General features: G+C 46.9%; 1 protein-coding gene across 4 annotated transcripts in view; it reads left to right on the top strand.

The window, feature by feature from the left end:
* COG7 (component of oligomeric golgi complex 7) overlaps positions 1-19,105 on the top strand; it is a 65,839-nt gene that overhangs the window by 40,164 nt on the left and 6,570 nt on the right. For 3 of the 4 annotated variants that reach the window (XM_030799772.1, XM_030799778.1, XM_030799781.1), the window contains exons 10-14: positions 402-518; positions 3,590-3,655; positions 7,593-7,779; positions 10,028-10,168; positions 16,027-16,110. In XM_030799772.1, the coding sequence (XP_030655632.1) occupies positions 402-518; positions 3,590-3,655; positions 7,593-7,779; positions 10,028-10,168; positions 16,027-16,110 (595 nt within the window). The remainder of the gene's footprint in view (positions 1-401; positions 519-3,589; positions 3,656-7,592; positions 7,780-10,027; positions 10,169-16,026; positions 16,111-19,105) is intronic. The other variant, XM_030799776.1, reaches the window with a different exon arrangement.

Raw genomic sequence — 19,105 nt, forward strand, 5'->3', positions numbered from 1 at the left:
CATTATCCCAGGTCACAGTCAGTTATTACTGTGGGACTGTGATGTTTAAACAGTTCTTCAAACCTGCTTTCACAGAAATGTACTTATCTGGACGAGGGGGTATTTATCAGCATCATCTCTCACCTGGTTGCTCCCTGGAGTCAACTTCACGATTATTCCTTCCTTCTCCTCTTGGGCATCTCTTTCAGAAACTGCTCAACCAGGTGGTGAAGACAGTCTTGCCACATAGAGAAGACCTTTTTGTGTTCCGAGGTTTACAAACAGTTTCACTCCTCAGTGGGAGCCTGTAAAGATGCTCTCAAGGCCATTAGCAGTTTGTCCAGAGCTGTAGAATTCCAGGTCTCTTTAGAGTTGGAGAATCAGTGGCGACCTCCCTACCATTTTCTTCCCTTTCCCGGCAGGTATGTGTCTGATTTCACCAGCACTCTCCAGTCCATACGAAAGAAGTGCAAACTGGACCACATTCCTCCCAACTCCCTCTTCCAGGAAGATTGGACGGCTTTTCAGAACTCCATTAGGTAAACCGGGGGTCATAATTCAAGCTTATTCCTAATGTAGTCAGCATAAACATGCATGATATAGTATATAAAAATGACAAATGTGTTTGGAAGGGGTTCATTTTTTTTCTTTCGCTGCCTTTTTAAAAAGCAAATACTCCAGACTCTAAACACAAACCAATAAAATCCAACCCAAACCAACCAACAAAAGGACCCCTCCAGCTCTTAAGATATTTTTAAAAGTTCTTTACAAATGCCTCATCTCCTTTAATGACTTAAATTTTTTATATTTAATGTGAGATTTTTTACCCCCCACCCCCTTAGCCTATAGTTTTTATAGACCTAAAATAACTTAGGGCTTATGTATTTGAAAATGCACAGGTGATTGGATCCTGTTTCTGGATCTGAGAACAATGGTACATGGTACTAAATGGTTCTAGGCAACGCTATTTGGCCTGGAAAGGGCCATTTAAGAGTTCAGTGAAAGGGCTGGGCTTGGTGGCTCATGCTTTTCATCCCAGCACTTTGGGAGGCTGAGGCGGGAAGATCACTTGAGGTCAGTAGTTCAAGACCAACCTGGCCAACAGAGTGAAACCCCGTCTCTACTAAAAATACAAAAATTAGCCGGGTGTGGTGGTGTATGCCTGTAATCCTAGCTACTCGGGAGGCTGAGGCAGGGGAATTGCTTGAACCTGGGAGGCAGAGGTTGCAGTGAGCCGAGATCCTGATGCTGCACTCCAGCCTGGGTGACAAGGCAAAACCTTGTCTCAAAACAAAAAAGGTTCAGTGAAAGGAATTGAGGTGACCCTCTCAAGTGGTTGTTGATGGCCAGATTCTGGAATAGCCTGTGTGGCCTGTGGGCCACTAGGTAGACACCCTATTTTGCCCCAGGCCCTGAGGCTTGATGGAGGTTCGATCAGCAGTTGCCTGAGAAGATTTGGTCCTTGACATGTCCAGCTGGAGAACATGGACTGTTGGCCTATGGCCAGATTTGACCTATGGACATGTTTGATCATTGCAGTTTTTAATAAGTGGATTTGTTGCCAATATTTAAAAACTAGATTTAACATGATCCAGATTTCTAATGTCACCTAAAAAATGAGATGCTTAGGCAACACTGGGCCTCATTGTCATAGCCACTGGGGCTGGCAGCAGGGGTCCCTGAGAAACTGGGCACAGGTTCCCTGTTGTGCGCTGCTTCTCTCCTCTCCCAAGTGGGCTAATAGTGATGCGATTAGGCTCTCAGACCACTTGGCAGAGGAGGGAAGCACCACACAACAGATGAAAAGCAGACTGGGCACGGTGGCTCACACCTGTAATCCCAGCACTTTGGGAGGTTGAGGCAGGTGGATCATCTGAGGTCAGGAGTTCAAGACCAGCCTGGCCAACATGGTGAAACCCCGTCTGTACTAAAAATACAAAAATTAGCTGGGCATGGTGGCACGTGCCTGTAATGCCAGCTACTTGGGAGGCTGAGGCAGGAGAATTGCTTGAACCTGGGAGGTGGAGGTTGCAGTGAGCTAAGACTACGCCATTGCACTCCAGCCTGGGTGACAGAGCAAGACCTCATCTCAAAAAAAAAAAACAAAAAGCAATCTGGAAGTTTCTTTTTCTTAAAACCATTCCTCCTGGATATATTTTCCCAAGAGAGAAATGGCAATTCACTTGGCGCACTTCACCCACTTTTATGTCTTACCTGACCCTTGCCCGTGACACATGTAGTTCTTAATGCGGTGGCCCATGCCAGAGCAGACCCAGACCCACCCAAGGCTGTTGGGTAGATCCAGGACCACTCAGGACCATTTTAGATTGTTACCTCACCTCACAGGCTCTGTTCTGGATTTTTCTGATGAAATTTAATGTTCTATGAGTTGATAGGTGCAGCAAACCACAATGACACACGTTTACCTATTAACAAACCTGCATGTCCTACACATGTACCCCGGAACTTAAAATAAAATTAAATTAAAAAAAATGTAATTCTAGATGCTAACTGTATCCCTTATCACCCGTGGTGGTTTGGTATTCTGGAAAATATTATGCACAAGTTTGTTCTGTTGCACGTAAGGGAAGTGGAATATTTTACCTTCTCATAAACTTTTCTTATGATGGAATGCCTAGATACCCTGGTGATGATGGGCACTTTTAGAGAAAGTTAAAAGTTAACTAGACTTAAGATGTTTTTAATTCTTGGATTTGTCCTGACATTATGAGTTTGGTGTTGAAGGACTCAGCAGCTGGGAGTTTGAGGCTTGGCATAAAATTACTTGAAAATTAAAGGATCATTCAATATGGATATGATGGTCATTTGGGCTTATCTCTGAGAAACAAATGGATTAATCTTCACCTGCCTTTCATATGATCAGGGAAAGATACGTCTAGTACCAAAACATTTTCTGTGTCTGGCAACTAGCAGGCATCTAACAAATACTAAGTAATACTTTTTTTTTTTTTAATTTTAGATACAGGCAGGATGTGGTGGCTCACTCCTATAATCCCAGCATTTTGGGAGGCCAAGGCAGGCGGATCACTTAAGGTTGGGAGTTTGAGACCAGCCTGGCCAACGTAGTGAATCCCCGTCTGTACTAAAAATACAAAAATTAGCTGGGCATGGTGGCGCGCGCCTGTAATCCCAGCTACTTGGGAGGCTGAGGCAGGAGAATCGCTTGAACCTGGGAGGCAGAGGTTGCAGTGAGCCAAGATCACCCCATTGCACTCCAGCCTGGGTGACAGAGCAAGACTCAGTTGCAAAAATAAATAAATAAATAATAAATTTTAGATATAAAATGTCTCTACCCTGTTTTTCTCAAGGACAAAGCTGAGTATTTTGGAAATGTAAAATTATTTGAGGGGGCCATGGATAGAATTGTGCTTTCGTAGCAGAGATGCCAATGACAATGGAGGTTATTGGAAGGGACCAGCATTTTCTTTTTACATTAATGACTAATGAATGCAGATGTTTAACGGCTTTCCCAGAACCAGAACTACCCAAAGGAGCAAATAGTTAGGATTTTTATGAATAAGACAGTGTTTGTCCTGTAAAGGTTGGCATTCCAGATACTTGAACGTGAAGTGCTTTTTGTTTTGTTTAGGATAATAGCCACCTGTGGAGAGCTTTTGCGGCATTGTGGGGACTTCGAGCAGCAGCTAGCCAACAGGTAGGAGAGAGGAGTCATTGTCCTCTAGACCCTGGGGTTCCTGATCAGCACGAGCTTGGTCTAGTACACAGTATAGCAAGGACAGCATATGCCAGATGTGAAGGCCACAGGGCTGGAGGACTGTCTGTACCTAGATACAGCATGTCATTATTGTCATCATTAAACATTTATTGAGCACCTAAAAAGGGCAAGGCTTTGTCCTACTTGGCAGAGGTCATGTAATTTTGGTTTGATATGGTGGTTTCAGCCTAAATGAGGAAACAGTGCATCTTGTCTCCAAATTAGGAATGGGCTGGGTTCCGACTGCTTGTTTATAAATTAGTTGTTGGGACTAAAAATAAATTTCCATATAGAAACGGTGTGACAAGTGGTGGTGAAGTCCCTTGGGCCAGCCTTCAGGATCGGGGTGAACTTAGGCAGCCTGCCTTCTGGGTCCTGCAGTCAAATTCCGTGCTGCTGAAGGGCTGTGTATCGACGGGGAATCTCTGGGGTCTGCCCTGGAAAAGCTTGTTCTACTCCCTTCCTCTCTTCTCATACCTGCCAGGGCTTTTATGTTGCCCTGAGGTGGCCTTCCTCAGACAGTTTTTCCCTTCAAGGGGCTCTGGCTTCCCACATTTCTTTCTTTATTCCTTTCAATGAAATCTCTCGATTCCCTTGGTATGACTGATGCCTCTATTTCTTAGGAGTTAAGGGGAAGAAGTCTGTTTCATACAGTTGTTTGAGGGACCAGCAGCAATCCCTTAACCTCCTTCTTGGGTGATTCTTTATTGCCCTAAAGTAATCTCTGGGTGATGACATTTTTAGCAGTGGTATAAAGTGAAATGAAAGCACCACTGTTCCAAAAGTAAGTAATGGGCGCTGGGAAAATACAGAGGAGCCACAGCAATCTCCCTATATCTGGCCCAAGCTGCCCAGGATGAGAGAAATCTCTCAGATGAGATTTCAACTCGGCCTTGCTTTACTCAGCCTGTAAATCACAAAATGATCCCTTTCTGCAAAGAAGTGATCATAAGAGCTGGGTGGCCAATGTCAATCTTGTCACTGGAGCAGCCCAGCGCGTTCTGACCTGTTGCCTCTGCCACCTGCCTGTTGGTGGGGAGTGGTCCTTGGTAAGAGTCTAGGTGCTGCTGGTGATATTGATGGGGAGATAAGATAAGCTTTACAGGCGCCTGCCCCCCCCACCCCCACACACACTGTGCAGCCTTCCAGCCAGGAACACAGATGGTGACTGTCCCTTTCCAGGCTTAGTGCTTCCAGGATGACATCATTTCTTTCAGGAGCTCCCTTGGATACACCCAGGCTGTTCTTGACTTGAAGCTCAGCCAGGCTTTCAGCCTCTCTGGGCTGCAAAATGCAGCCGAGAGAGGCCCATCTTTTATCTATTGTATCCCCATTTGTGCTCCTAACCAGTCTCTCCTTACCCTTCAGAATGTAATACTTGATTTCATTAAGAGATTAAGGAAAATCTGTGTCCTAGGAATTACCATTTACTTCGTTTATATTATTTACACACACTCCACTGTATGCCTGTGGCACTTTGGTTTTATTCACTCCCGAAAGTCACACAATTTCTGTGCTGGGCATTCAGGAGTGAGTTAGGAACAGCAGCAGCTGCTCCCACTCTATCCTGCTATGAGCCTTTCCCCATAATGAAAACCATCACAAAAAATCTTGGACTAAAGACAGTTGGTGGTCTCAGAAATGACGGAAAACAAAGAATCATGAGAAGAAACTGCCAACAAAGAGCACAGACCTTCCTTGGCAACTCACCCCTACCTCCTGCCCCGCCTCCCACCCCACTCATCTCTCCCTTCTGCCCCGCTCACCCCCTGCCTCCCACCCCTCACCCCTACCTCCCACCCCACTCGCCCCTACCTCCCGCCCCACTCGCCCCTACCTCCCTCCCCACTCGCCCCCTACCTCCCGCCCCACTCGCCCCTACCTCCCGCCCCACTCGCCCCCTACCTCCCGCCCCACTCGCCCCGCTAACTCCCGCCCCACTCGCCCCCTACCTCCCGCCCCACTCGCCCCCTACCTCCCGCCCCACTCGCCCCTACCTCCCACCCCACTCGCCCCTATCTCTCGCCTTACTCGCCCCTATCTCTCATCCCACTCATCTCTGTCTCCCACTTTACTCACCCCTACCTCCCTTCCCACTGGGCCACAGCTTTCCTGGGCTCTGAGCTAGGTCTTGGGGATATCAGATAATTAAACTCAATCCTTGCCCTCAAAGAGCTTAGAGATTAATGGGAGCATCCAGCATGTGCCAGTATGCTCATTGCTGTGCCAAGAGAACGCAGTGTGCACAGAGGAGGGAGGATTACAATTCCATTGCTTCCTTCAACTATGACAAGTTATTGCCCACTTCTCAGCCATGGAAACTTGTAAATTTATGCTAGATTTCCAAAACCTGACTGTCTCATTGAACTGTCCCCCAAAGACCTGGTCACTAAAGCCAGGGTCACTCATCCTTCAACAGTTGTGGAGCCCCTGCCACGTACCAGGCACTGTGCTAGTGCTAGTAATTCACAAATGAAGAACAGTCCATGTTTTGTCCTCACCGTCCAGTTGGAGGGAAATGAGACAGCATGTGTTAGACACAGAACAGAAGCAAGAGCCCTTTGGGAGCTCTGCCATTGGCTAATGGCGCAGAGGGCTGAAACCTCCCAGGGTCCCTAAGGCCTCTCCTCTGCCAAGACTTTCTAATGCCCCTGTGAAGCACTATCTTTGGGAAAAAGCCAAAATCAGATTTGCCTTCTGGGAAGATCATTCTGCTAACCCTTAGGAGGACAGATTAAGTAGAACTTCGAGGACTAGAGGAAGGGAAGCCAGTTAGTTGGAAGCCTGCTGCGATCCAGGCAAGAACTAATGAAGACTGGAAGTAAGGCAATGGCAGAGACAGGCCACAGTTTGACAGATAAGAGACCCAACCAAAGTTACTGGTTGGCTCAAGCAACAGGAAGAACGAACTTGAACTTAATGGCAGAGGCAGGTAGCTGCTTATGTCAGCAGTGGCTCTTGAGGAAGATCGTATCGCTGGGATTTATTTGCAAGTACAGGCATTTCTTGACCAACTCAAGCATCTGTTTTTGAAATAGTGAGTGCATCCTAAAAACTGCTATGTCCAAAGCAATGTTTTCATAAGAAATTACAGTAAAGGAGAAGGCAGGGAATTAGCCACATTTGGGATATGTCAAAATGCGTTACACGTGTTCATGTAATTCTGTACATATTTAGATGGGTAGGATGGGTGGTAAACAGGGTGGAGGTCAAGATTCCACTTCCCCAGCAGTACAAGCGGTGGATTATCATATGAAACCTCCTCTAGGCGTTTGTCTTTCTCGAAGAGTTTGGAAAGTGCCAGCCTCAATAGATCTCTCTGTAGCACCTAAACCACAAAAATAAACCTCCCAGTGCCACCAAACACAAATACCATGCAAGCTCGGCATGTAGGACAGGTGGGTCCATGGGTAAAGAGGTGTGCAGCGAGCTGCTGTCACTGTTCTCCAGGAGCCAGCCAGCTGCTATCCTGCCTGGCGGTCTCTCTGATGGTGGTGCTGGTGGCCCATGCTGGCATTTGACTGTCCTACACCCTGATGCTCATATAGCAAGAAAAGTCTCCATAGAAGGTGCACAGTGTTCCAGACTAAACTGAGAGCTGCCCCTATGTAGGCTTTCGGTCATATTAGGGAGATGGCATGTTCTGGCACTGTGAGTGTTCAGCAGGAATAAAAACACTGTTTTTTTTTTATTGTGCACCTGAGGTCCAGCTCACTCCTTAGTGATGAAGGGCATCCTTTCATTGCCTTATAAACTGGACCTTAATTCAGTCTGTCTCATGAGGATTATCTTAGAATTTAGTAAGGAGCAGTCTGACTGCTCCAAGAAAGTTCCATGCAAATAGCTCAGGGCATAATGGTCATTCCTTTCATTACAGGATTTTGTCCACAGCTGGGAAGTATCTGTCTGATTCCTGCAGCCCCCGGAGCCTGGCTGGTTTTCAGGAGAGCATCTTGACAGACAAGAAGAGCTCTGCCAAGAACCCATGGCAAGAATATAATTACCTCCAGAAAGATAACCCTGCTGAATATGCCAGTTTAATGGAAATACTTTATACCCTAAAGGTATGAGACCAAATGGATGGCATTCTTGCAAATGAAAGGCTTCCTCTCATCAGTCACCCTCTCCCTCTCCGGGTTACAGGCGGGCCCTGTGTGTGGCCCTGGGCTGTGACGTACCCTGCTACTACTTCTCTGTCTCATTTACGTTGGGGTTTTAAGGAGCTAATATATTAAACTTGAAACCCATTGAGATACAGATGTAGAGGTTAGAAGAGATGGATCTTTATTACTGATAAAAGCCAGGTTAGAGAATGTGGCTTTAGGCCAGGTGTGGTGGCTCACACCTGTAATCCCAGCACTTTGGGAGGCCAAGGTGGGTGGATCCCCTGAGGTCAGGAGTTTGAGACCAGTCTGGCCAACATGGTGAAACCCGGTCTCTACTAAAAATACAAAAATTAGCCAGGTGTAATGGCACATGCCTGTAGTCCAAGCTACTTGGGAGGCAGAAGTGGGAGAATCACTTGAATCAGGGAGGCACAGTTTACAGTGAGCTAATATTGTGCCACTACACTCCAGCCTTGGTGACAGAGCGAGATTCCATCTCAAAAAAAAAAAAAAAAGAAAAAAAGAGAATGTGGGTTTAGATCTGTGGCTAAGGGGACTTGCTGTAATTCACTCCAGAATGAGACTTGTCAGCTGGTCAGACAGAACTGGACAGCCCCTGGCCCTGTTCAGGGTCAGCCTCCTGAGAGGGGACCAGATGTGTACTGCTTGCAGGCAGGCAGAACCTGTAATACAGGATCCCAACCCAGGATACCAGGAGGAGCAAGAGAAGTCACTACTCTTTCCCAAGGGAGGAGCCAGGCTGCAGAGTCACCAGGAGTCTACCCAAGTACAAGTTCTTCCACATGGGACCATGAGGACTTGGGGATTGGTGTTCCCTCCTGGTTTTTTTCTTTAAATTCTTAGTTTGCCTGCCATAAAGCTCCCCTTGACTTTGAGCTTTGGGCCCCTTGGGGTCCAGGGACAGGAGAACTTCCTAACAAATGGAATGAGTCACACATCTCCTTGGGAATGGCCTCCAGGGTTATAAGAAGACCATGGGCATCCTTTGCCGAACCATCCCCCTCCTTCACTGGTCTGGCTTTAACTTCAGTCTTGGTGATAGACAGAGGAGACATTGCTGTTCCTGGAGCACCAGATGCAGTAGAAAACTTTTTGTTTTTGAGATGGAGTCTCACTCTGTCGCCTAGGCTGGAGTGCAGTGGCACAATCTCGGATCACTACAACCTCCGCCTCCCAGCTTCAAGCGTTTCTTCTGCCTCAGCCTCCTGAGTAGCTGGGATTATAGGCATGCGCCACCACACCTGGCTAATTTTTGTATTTTTAGTAGAGACAGTGTTTCACCATATTGGCCAGGCTGGCCTCGAACTCCTGACCTCAGGTGATCTGCCCGTCTCAGCCTCCCAAAGTGCTGGGATTGCAGGTGTGAGCCACCACACCTGGCCAGATGCAGTAGAAAATTATCCAGGGCCTAGAGCTCTGGAATGAACTGCACAGGGGGCCTGGACATGTCTGAGGCTTCAGTGCTATTCTCCCAGGGCCTTCCCATCTCTTTGCACCTTGACCCACCAACTGGTTGCATTGAGCTTGACGAACACTTTGTAAAGCAATTCTGGAAACTCATTCATCCATGCTTCTGTGATTAGGTTAAAGCAACTCTGTTTATCTTTATTGCTAATCTGATTTATGTCTGTTATAATCGGTTCATTTATAATAACAAAACTAAGGTTACACTTTCCATCACTATTTTCTCAGGCTATTTGGAATTCCTTGGGACTCATGGAGGTTGTACATACTTTGGCTTTCAGCCAAGTATATTTGACCTGACCTCCCTGGGAATTAGGGCTCTGTCCATCACTCTGATTTATATGTGAAGCTTCTGATCTTGTTTCCCCCCTCTTTCCCACCTCATCTATCCCTGAGGGATGGTCACAGGTGAACTTTTTCTAAACTGCTAGTCCGTGAGCTCGTGTTAGCCCAAGTGCATCAGAATCACCTGGGAAAGTGAATTTAAAATATAGATTCCTGGGCTCCAACCCCAGTGAACTCTGATGCAGTAGTTCTGGGGTGGAGCTTGGGAATCTGTAATTCAGCATGTTCTCCAGAGGGGCCTGGGGCATAGCCAGGTTTGGGAACCACTATTGCATAGAACCCCCAATTCTCCTGTGAGTTTTCAAAATGGTTAACTAGCTAATACTTGGGTTGGGTTTCAGGCCTAACAACTGCCTTTTGCATTTTCTTGTCTTAGGAAAAAGGGTCGAGTAACCACAACCTGCTGGCTGCACCTCGAGCAGCGCTGACTCGGCTTAACCAGCAGGCCCACCAGCTGGCTTTCGATTCCGTGTTCATGCGCATCAAACAACAGCTGTTGCTCATTTCCAAGATGGACGTGAGTTTCCCACTGACCACATCAATTTCCCCCAGGTCCTGCCTCCAACTCAAGCATACTGAGTGTGGGCTTAACCCTCCCTGATCCAAGAGCTTTGGGAAGATCCCACTTTAACTTTCCCAAGCCGGAAAGAGCCACTTTCCAATCTCACCTCATTGCTTAACATGAATTTCTTATCTTTATTGTAGTTACTCTGATACTTTATTCACAGGCGGTTCTCAGGATTATTAAAATTGCTTGATTAACTTTCCCCATTTGGAGCAGCAGAGAAGTAATAGAGATTATGTGCCACTTAGTAGGTTAGGCCAGGTCAGAAGAGCTAATTGTCTTTTGAGATTGAATTATTTTCACACCACACAAAACACTTCTGGAGAATTGGTCCTGGAACTTTACTTAGGGGAGTGCCTTATCAGAATTGATCTTGTGTTTTTGAGGGGGCTTTGGAGGGTTCTATTCCTTTCTTTCCTTGATACGTTTTCTATTTGGCTGTTTCTAGAACCGACTCACTTTCCTTTCCTCACACCCTCTTCTCGTTTCTGGTTGTCTCAATTATTTTTCAAGGCATTGCCTATTAGTTCTATTTTCTCTACTTGCTGTCTTTCCGCTGCTCCAGATCTTGTTACTTTCCTTTTGGATTACTGGGTGGGACAGCCCCCTGGTTAGTGTATCTTACTGACCCTTCAAGGCCATTTGGATTCCAGTTATGGGCCTTTAATAACCAAGAGATCTTTTTACAAAATGACAAGAACTCATCTGGCAAAATCAAACGTGCTCTCCTTTCTGCCACCCTCTAGAAAGCCTGCAAGGCTGGGAGTCCAGGGCTCCTGCATGGCCTCAGTCAGGCCTCACCCCCTCACTGGGAGTCAGGATTCCCATCCGTAAAAGGACTCAGTTAAACGACATGATTGTGAGGTTCCTTCTACCCTTGAAGTTTGTGATTTTCACTCTTTATGATTTTTCTGTGCAAAATGCCATGAGATCTATTTCAATCAGATTTTGTATTCGTAGCGCAGAAGGGGATGTAAAGTGGAGGAGAGCTGTAGCAGAAATGAGGTGGGTGCCATCACGTGGCTGAGTTATTCCTTCTTCCGTGAGCCTCCATTTCCTCATCTGTGTGATGGGGATATAGTAATTCTCATATAGATTGGTGAGGATTAAGCGAGATTTTGTATATTGATAGAATTTAGCATAGCACTGGCCACAGAGTAGATGTGTAATAAGTGGTAGTTTTCTTCTTTTCTGTGATTCTCATTTTTAAGAAGAATGACTTACTTGATTTTTTAAAAATAAAAATCATATAGGTATTTATTTTTAGAAACTCAAGCAATACAAGAAAATACAAAAAAAAAAATCTGATAAATACCTCCAAGATCCCACCATCGAGCAATAATCAGCGTCAGCAGTTTGATGTCCAGCAACCCAGACATCTCTTTCTGCACGCCTATACATGTTTTTTTTTTTTTTTGAGACGGAGTCTCGCTGTGTCGCCCAGGCTGGAGTGCAGTGGCATGATCTCGGCTCACTGCAAGCTCCGCCTCCCGGGTTCACGCCATTCTCCTGCCTCAGCCTCTCCGAGTAGCTGGGACTACAGGCGCCCGCCACCACGCCCGGCTAATTTTTTGTATTTTTTTTTAGTAGAGACGGGGTTTCACCGTGGTCTCGATCTCCTGACCTCGTGATCCGCCCACCTCGGCCTCCCAAAGTGCTGGGATTACAAGCGTGAGCCACCGCGCCCGGCCTAACATGTTAAAGGCTGAGTGGGCATCAGTGGATAGATCTATAGGAAGAAATGGAATTATACTATAGTGCTGTTTTTAAGAAAAACAAGATTTGCACAATATAATTTTATTTGAATTTAACCAGAAAAAAAGAGACACTAAATGAATCCAAAGGAATTATTGAACTTGAGACATTTTTCTTTTCTTTTCTCTTTTTTTGAGACTGAGTCTCACTCTGTCACCCGGGCTGGAGTGCAGTGGCACGATCTTGGCTCACTACAACCTCTGCTTCCTGGGTTCAGGCGATCCTCCTTCCTCAGCTTCTCGAGTAGCTGGGACTATAGGCGCCTGCCACCACTCCGGGCTAATTTTTGTATTTTTTGGTAGAGACGGGGTTTGGTCAGGTTGCCTAGGCTGGTCTTGAACTCCAGACCTCAAGTGATTCACCCACCTTGGCCTCCCAAAGTGCTGGGATTACAGGCATGAGCCACCAAGCCTGGTCGAGATTTTTTTTTTTTCTCCACAAAAGATACTCATTCCCCAGAAGCTCTCTCCAAGGTTATGAAAAAAAGATTATGAGTATGAAGAGATTGGAGTTGCCATTGCTTTTTGTTAATCCTGTTTCCATTGCAGACAGATACTGATACGTATGATCCATTGAAAAACGAAAGGATTAGCTTTCTTTGTCTCTCTCCTGTCCCCTCCCCCACCTGCAGATTGGGTTGTTTGTATTATTTTTATTTTGTCAAAGCTGACGGTACTGACCTTCTGTTCTGAAACCTCAGTGCTTCCCGACTTAGTTCTACGTTTAAACAGGGGTGGTGCTTCCCCCGTCCTTTTCCCTCTACTTCTGCATTCCAGAGTTCATTATGATGGTGGCGTTCCTGGGCGCTTGGCCCTACCTTCTCATTCCGGCTTCACCACAGCACCACGGGCCCTTGGGAATGGGCGCAGGTGGCTTTGGAGATTAGGAGGAGCACTCCGAGGGTGCCAGCACACAATACCAAGGCAAACACTCTGACCTTAAGGATTTGAAAATTAAACCCTGGTCATCAAATGTTTGTTTTCAGCATTTGCTGGTAAATTCTATTGCCCTTTTATATTCCAAGACTACAAACCAACGCTATATTTGATTTCAAAATAGATTATTGAAGTTTACCTATTTTACCTGGTGACAGATGGATAGAAAAGCCCATTCGAAGGACGCTTTAAATAAATTTTGAACAATTAAAAAATGACCTGCAGCATTTCCCTATTGCCCTCAAGTGACATTCTCTGCTGCTTTTTTTCCCCCCACTTTTTTTTTTTTTTTGAGACAAAGTCTCACTCTGTTGCCCAGGCTGGAGTGCAGTGGCGTGATCTCCACTCACTGCAACCTCCGCCTCCTGGGTTCAAACACTTCTCATGCCTCAGCCTCCCGAGTATCTGGGACTGCAGGCGAGTGTCACCACACCCGGCTAATTTTTGTATTTTTAGTACAGATGGGCTTTCACCATGTTGGCCAGGCTGGTCTCAAACTCCTGGCCTTAAGTGATTCGCCCGCCTCAGCCTCTCAAAGTGCTGGGATTACAGGCATGAGCCACCGCACCCAGCCCTCTGCTGCTTTTAAAGCACCCTCCTATTTCAAGCCACTCTGTCTTGCATTTCTTCCAAACTTCTTTCCCACTCCGGCTGTTCTTTCCCTCTCTCCTCTGCCTGTTCATGTTTTAAGGCTGCTCCTCCTGCCTCCCCTTTGAGGCCTTTCCTGGGGCCTCCAGGCTGCAGTCCCTGGGATGGATGGCAGCAGTGCTTGTCTTCGCCCTGCACATTGCTACCTGCTCTTGGTCTCCTGGAAGCCGTTGCTTCTCCCCACACTCTGCTTCCCAGCCTGTCACCATCTCGGCTCCCTTGCTGCACCCCTCTTTGCCAACAAACCACCAAGGATTGCTGTCCCTTCCTTTTCTCTGTGTCCCACACCTGTTTCCACAGGGGATTCTCATCATCTCTGAGCTCTTTTTGAGCTTTTCATCTGCCCACCCCAATTTTCTGCAGGGCTGCTGTATTCACCTTCACAAAGCATTGTTTTGGTTTTATCTCTCCTCATTCAAAACCCTCCCCAGGGCTAGTCTGATTGTCTGTTTTTAGAAACTTCCTATGGACCTTTTCACGCATACACGGAAGTAGGGAGAAGAGTATAAGGAACTCCATATACTCATCACCTGCTCCAACCATGATCCACTCCTAGCCATCCTGTTTCATACATACCCCCTCATCTGAAATAGAAGGACTCTAAAAATAATCACAGTACCACAGTCAACCCTAAAAAAGAAAAAAGGAATTCCTAATGTCATCAGTGTTCAAATTTCCAGTTGTTTTATAAATGGCATAATTTATTTTAACCCTTTGAGTCAGGATCTAGGATCCTGCACATAGAGATTTATTGGGGTGTCTTTTTTGTCGTTTTTGAATGGTAAGTTTCCTCTCTCTCTCTCTCTTTTTCCCTTGCAATTTACTTGTTGAAGGTAAAGCCTTTACTTAGCCTGGTGTTTAAAGCTGTGCCTTCTCCCTCCAGCCTCTTTCTGCCTCTGTGTACCACATACATCCTATGGCCAGCCGCTTCTCTAATCGCCCTGAGCTCTTGCTCCTTGCCTCTGACACTGAGAGCTCTAGAAGTGGGAGGCAGCACTCATGTGTCTGCAGGGGGGAGAGGGGAGGGGCCAGAACAGGATGGGAGGTGTGGAGGTGTACCGGGTGGGAGTATGTCAGGGGGCCTTGCTTCCCCAAGTAGCTCCCTTCTAGAGAGCAAGGAGCAAATCTTACATTTCTTTGTCTCTTCTCTGCAAAGCCTAGCACAAGACACTCGACATCCTGGGTACTTGGTAAATGTGGATGGTTGGCGTGTTCCTTCTCGGTGGATTGGGAGTTAGCTGGAAAAAAAAAAGTAGCTCTTTTGAGACAAAAGAGCATTCTCAGGCAAGAACAAAGAGTCTAGAAAACTGTAGGACGGGGATTGGGGGCACCTGGGGTGGGGAAGAAAAGAGCTCATTTACATCAAAGAAAATGAGACCGAACCGGGTGGGTGCTAGAGAGCATGGGGAGGGCTGCCGAGGCTGAGCCTGGGCTGGGAGCCCAGGGTTGGACATGGTCATTCCTTTCCCGGAATGCTACTTAAAGGATCAGGCAACCGGATCCGGCATCAGGTGGCTGCAGACAGCAGTTCCTACATGACTGCTGGAGTCACTCCCGGAGTTCAGCCAGAAAGAGTCTCGTTTTCCAGGCTGGCTTTAGAGTGGCTCAGGTTGGAAGTAAGAAGCGAGATTTCTGTGTGAAGGTGTGCCACGCTGAAGTCTGTGAGCACATGTGCACGGGTCCTTTACCCAACTCTATATAGACTGCTGGGAAGGCTCCCACAGCAACGCGGAAGGTGTTTCCACTCCAAATGGCAAGAAATACGTGTTGGTGCCGAGGTTTTCCTCACACAGGGGGACTACAGAGAGGCCAGAGGGGCAGCTGTTGGCGTTTGGAAGTGCCGTCCCATCCCCGTCCCTCTGAGTTCTGATCAGTTGAGAAACAGATCCAGAAGGTGGTGAGAAATAAAGCAGCAGCTTTAGTTGAGGTAAAGCAGTATTGCCGACAAGGCTTGGCTCTTCCTGCAGCCAGAGGGGCTTCCTAGGCCTCCCTCCCAGATAAGGGACTGACATGTGGCCTCTGTGGGGGACCTCAGGGTGCCCTGTTCTCGTTAGGGTGCTAAGGACCCATGAAGTAGTGAGGCTGTCTGCACCCAGCACCTCTCTACACAGTGGCCCCGCTACACAGAGAAACTTGGACCAAAAATATCCAACTTTCTCCTGTCACAATCTCAGCGAGATAAATGAAAGGGATCAGTTCCCACCCCACAGTTCAGCCAATGTGGCAGTTCCTGTTTCATGGACCTGCAGGAATGCGGAGAGAGAAACCATTGCCTTCTGTATGGCGGGCTTCCAGGTGAAGCTTTAAAGAAGAGAAGCCCCTGCCTCCTGAGTGGTGGAGGCTCCAACAGTCAGCTCCAACCAAAGACAGCACCTCCGGGGAAGGCCACGTTCTTCTTGTGTATTTCTGGGTGGCGTCTTCACAGCTGCCTGGCTGCTAGGTACTGATTGTGTCCTCTCCTTCCACCCCTAGAGCTGGAACACGGCTGGCATCGGAGAAACCCTCACGGATGACCTGCCTGCCTTTAGTCTCACCCCTCTCGAGTACATCAGCAACGTAAGAGCTTCTGTGTGCTTCTCCGGGGTGGTCCAAGCCTTTCAGACCTTCCTTGTCTTTTGATTCTTGCCCTTATAATCATTTCCCCATGGGTGCTATCTGACCCTTTTGGGTAGCCTGTGCTTTGGGGTAGTCTGCACCCAGATCCTGGACTTTAAGAAGATCAGCAGAGCCACATGGCGATTCCAGACCCCGGCACATTCTCACTCCTTCACCATCTCTCCCTGTATGAGATGTGGCCAGTACCTGAGGGCGTCAGAGTTGAGAGTCTAATAGGAAATTCTGACTTGGGAAGACAGGAGGCAGGTGGCCAATTCTTCTCTGTGACTTTCAGAAGAGTAGTGTGTGTTTGTGGTTGTGAATTCAAATTCAGCCAGCTTTTAGTGATCACCTACTATGTGCCAGGATCTGTGTGGAGTGCTTTCATGTTTAACTTCATAGCAACAAACATATCTCTTCAGAAGAACTGCAGCTATAGAGGCTTAATATTAAAAGAAAACAGAATAAACTATGCAGGGGAGCGGGGGCACGTGGAGTCCTTGCTGCCCTCCCCATTCACCCCTGGGAATTGACAGTCACCCAGACACCTGCACATGGCCTTTCCTTCCATTCCTTCCTGCAGTCTAGCTCAGGTGCTCTTAAATGTCAGTGTGCACAAGAAACACTACAGAGGAGTAATGTGTGCCAAACCACACTCACCTCATACAATGGGAGATTTCTGGGACTTTTCAAGATGATTTCTGCCTTACGCTCTTGTGTTAGAGTCCAACCCCTATGTGTAAGTTGTGACTCTGCCGAAATAACTAGAAAGGAATTTTAAAAAGATTATAAATGTTAGGCTGGGCATGGTGGCTCATGCTTATAGTCACAGCTTTGGGAGGTGGAGGTGAGAGAATTGCTTGAGCCCAAAAATTTGAAACCAGTCTGGGCAACATAGGGGGACCCCGCCTCTACAAAAAAGTAAAAAATTATCCAGGCATGGTGGTGTGTCCTGTGGTCCCAAGCTACTTGGGATGCTGAGGTGGGAGAATCGCTTGAGCCCAGGAGGTCGAGGCTGCAGTGAGCTGTGATTGTGCCACTGCACTCCAGCCTGGGCCACACAGCAACCCCCTGCCTCAGGAAAAAAAAAAAAGGTACATGTTGTATAATTGCAAGAAGTGCATGGCAGTCCCTCTGGCAGGCAGTGAGGTGGCTGGCTCTCTGCTCTCTGTTCATTTGGAGCAGTATCAAGTCTAAAACAACAGTCATTTCCCTTCTATTTCCCAGGGCACCTGATACCCTCTACTGATGAAACTGTTAAGATGTGGGTTGGTCTTTACAACCCATGGAAATAATCTGATTTTATTTTTATTTATTTATTTATTTATTTTTGAGATGGAGTCTCGCTTTGTTGCCCAGGCTGGAGTGCAGTGGCGCGATCTTGGCTCACTGCAACTTTGGCCTCCTGGATTCAAGTGATTCTCCAGCTATAGCCTTCCGAGTAGCTGGGATTACAGGTGCCCACCACCACACCTGGCTAATTTTTGTATTTTTAGTAGAGATGGGGTTTCATCATGTTGACCAGGCTGGTCTCAAACTCCTGACCTCAAGTGATCTGCCCACCTTAGCCTCCCAAAGTACTGAGTTTACAGGCGTGAGCCACCATGCCCGGCTGAGTGGTCTGATTTTAGAATGGAGATAATATGCTTGCAATCTAAATTGATTCGGAAAATGATGGTGCTGGAAGGGACCTGAGAGGCTACCAAGTTGATTCTAAGGTTGAAGAAACTGAGGTCTAGAGAGGGAAGGAGGGCTAGGAGGAGTTTCCAGGCCCAGGCCCTTCCTTGCCTGCTGCTGTCCTCCTGAGCTGTTCGGAGGCTGATGACCTGAACCCAGGAAAGGAACACCTAATTGAACACGTACTGTGTGCGGGGACAGTGCCAGGTTGGTTAGTGGCTGGGCCAGATCATGTCTGTGAGACGGGTGTGGCAGCCCTCCTTCACAGTGGGAGTGGGGCCGGGAGGAAGCAGCGACTTACCCAGTGGCTGCTCTGTTAGGATGCCAGCTGCTTTACGTGCATAGCACACGTATTAATTCTACCCTCACCACAACCTTTTGAAGTAATGTGAAGTCATCCTCATTTCAGCGATGATGATCCAAGGTCCTGACAAATTAAGTTGCCCAGGTTCTCACAGTGGTAGAGCCAGAACTCCAACCCAAGTCTGTCTGACCTCAAAACTTTTCATTTTTCCCAAGTCACTGAGTTAACCCAACTAGGATATCAAGAAATATTGATTGCATATGTGAGAATAGTAGACAAATACCCACAGGTGGGATGATAAGCAGCCCTTTCCATATTGATTTCCAAAGAGTGAACAGAGACACAAGACCCCTGAGAGAAACCTGCACCGTGAGATCCATCTAGGAACCCCAGCAATTCCTACAGTCTGAGGCCAATTGATTGAAGTTAGAGATGTCAGATTATTGAAATTTTTCACCTAAATGATACTTTGCTTTGTTGGTGAAAGCCCTCACCCACACAGAATCATGTGAGCATTATAAAGAGATGAAATAGGAGAAAATGCTTTGAAATTTAAAAACAATATATATGCAAGGTAAAATTGAGTCTGTGGACTTAGCCAAAAGCTTATGGCTACAGATGAAAGGTATACCAAATATAGGAGTATGTCTGGGGTCTTTGTACATAGTAGGTGTTCAGGAAGGGCTTGTGGAGAGGAATTATTATAGTATGGAGAAATTCCACCACCAGAAATCAGCATCCTTCTCTTCCCCCAGCCTTGAGGAAAAATGATGAATTTGTTAACACTTCAAGCTGAAATTTACAGTAGCTGTTGTTATTAGTGAGGTAAGTGGCCACTTGCTTATTTTGGGTGAAAGATTATACTAAGTACATGAAAGAAAAAAATGATTTATTTTACCATCTGTGTACCTCTTATAAAGGGACACCAGGCCAGGCGCAGTGGCTCACGCTTGTAATCCCAGCACTTTGGGAGGC

The sequence above is a fragment of the Nomascus leucogenys genome, chromosome 2, assembly GCF_006542625.1.
Source record: "Nomascus leucogenys isolate Asia chromosome 2, Asia_NLE_v1, whole genome shotgun sequence".
NCBI lineage: Eukaryota > Metazoa > Chordata > Mammalia > Primates > Hylobatidae > Nomascus > Nomascus leucogenys.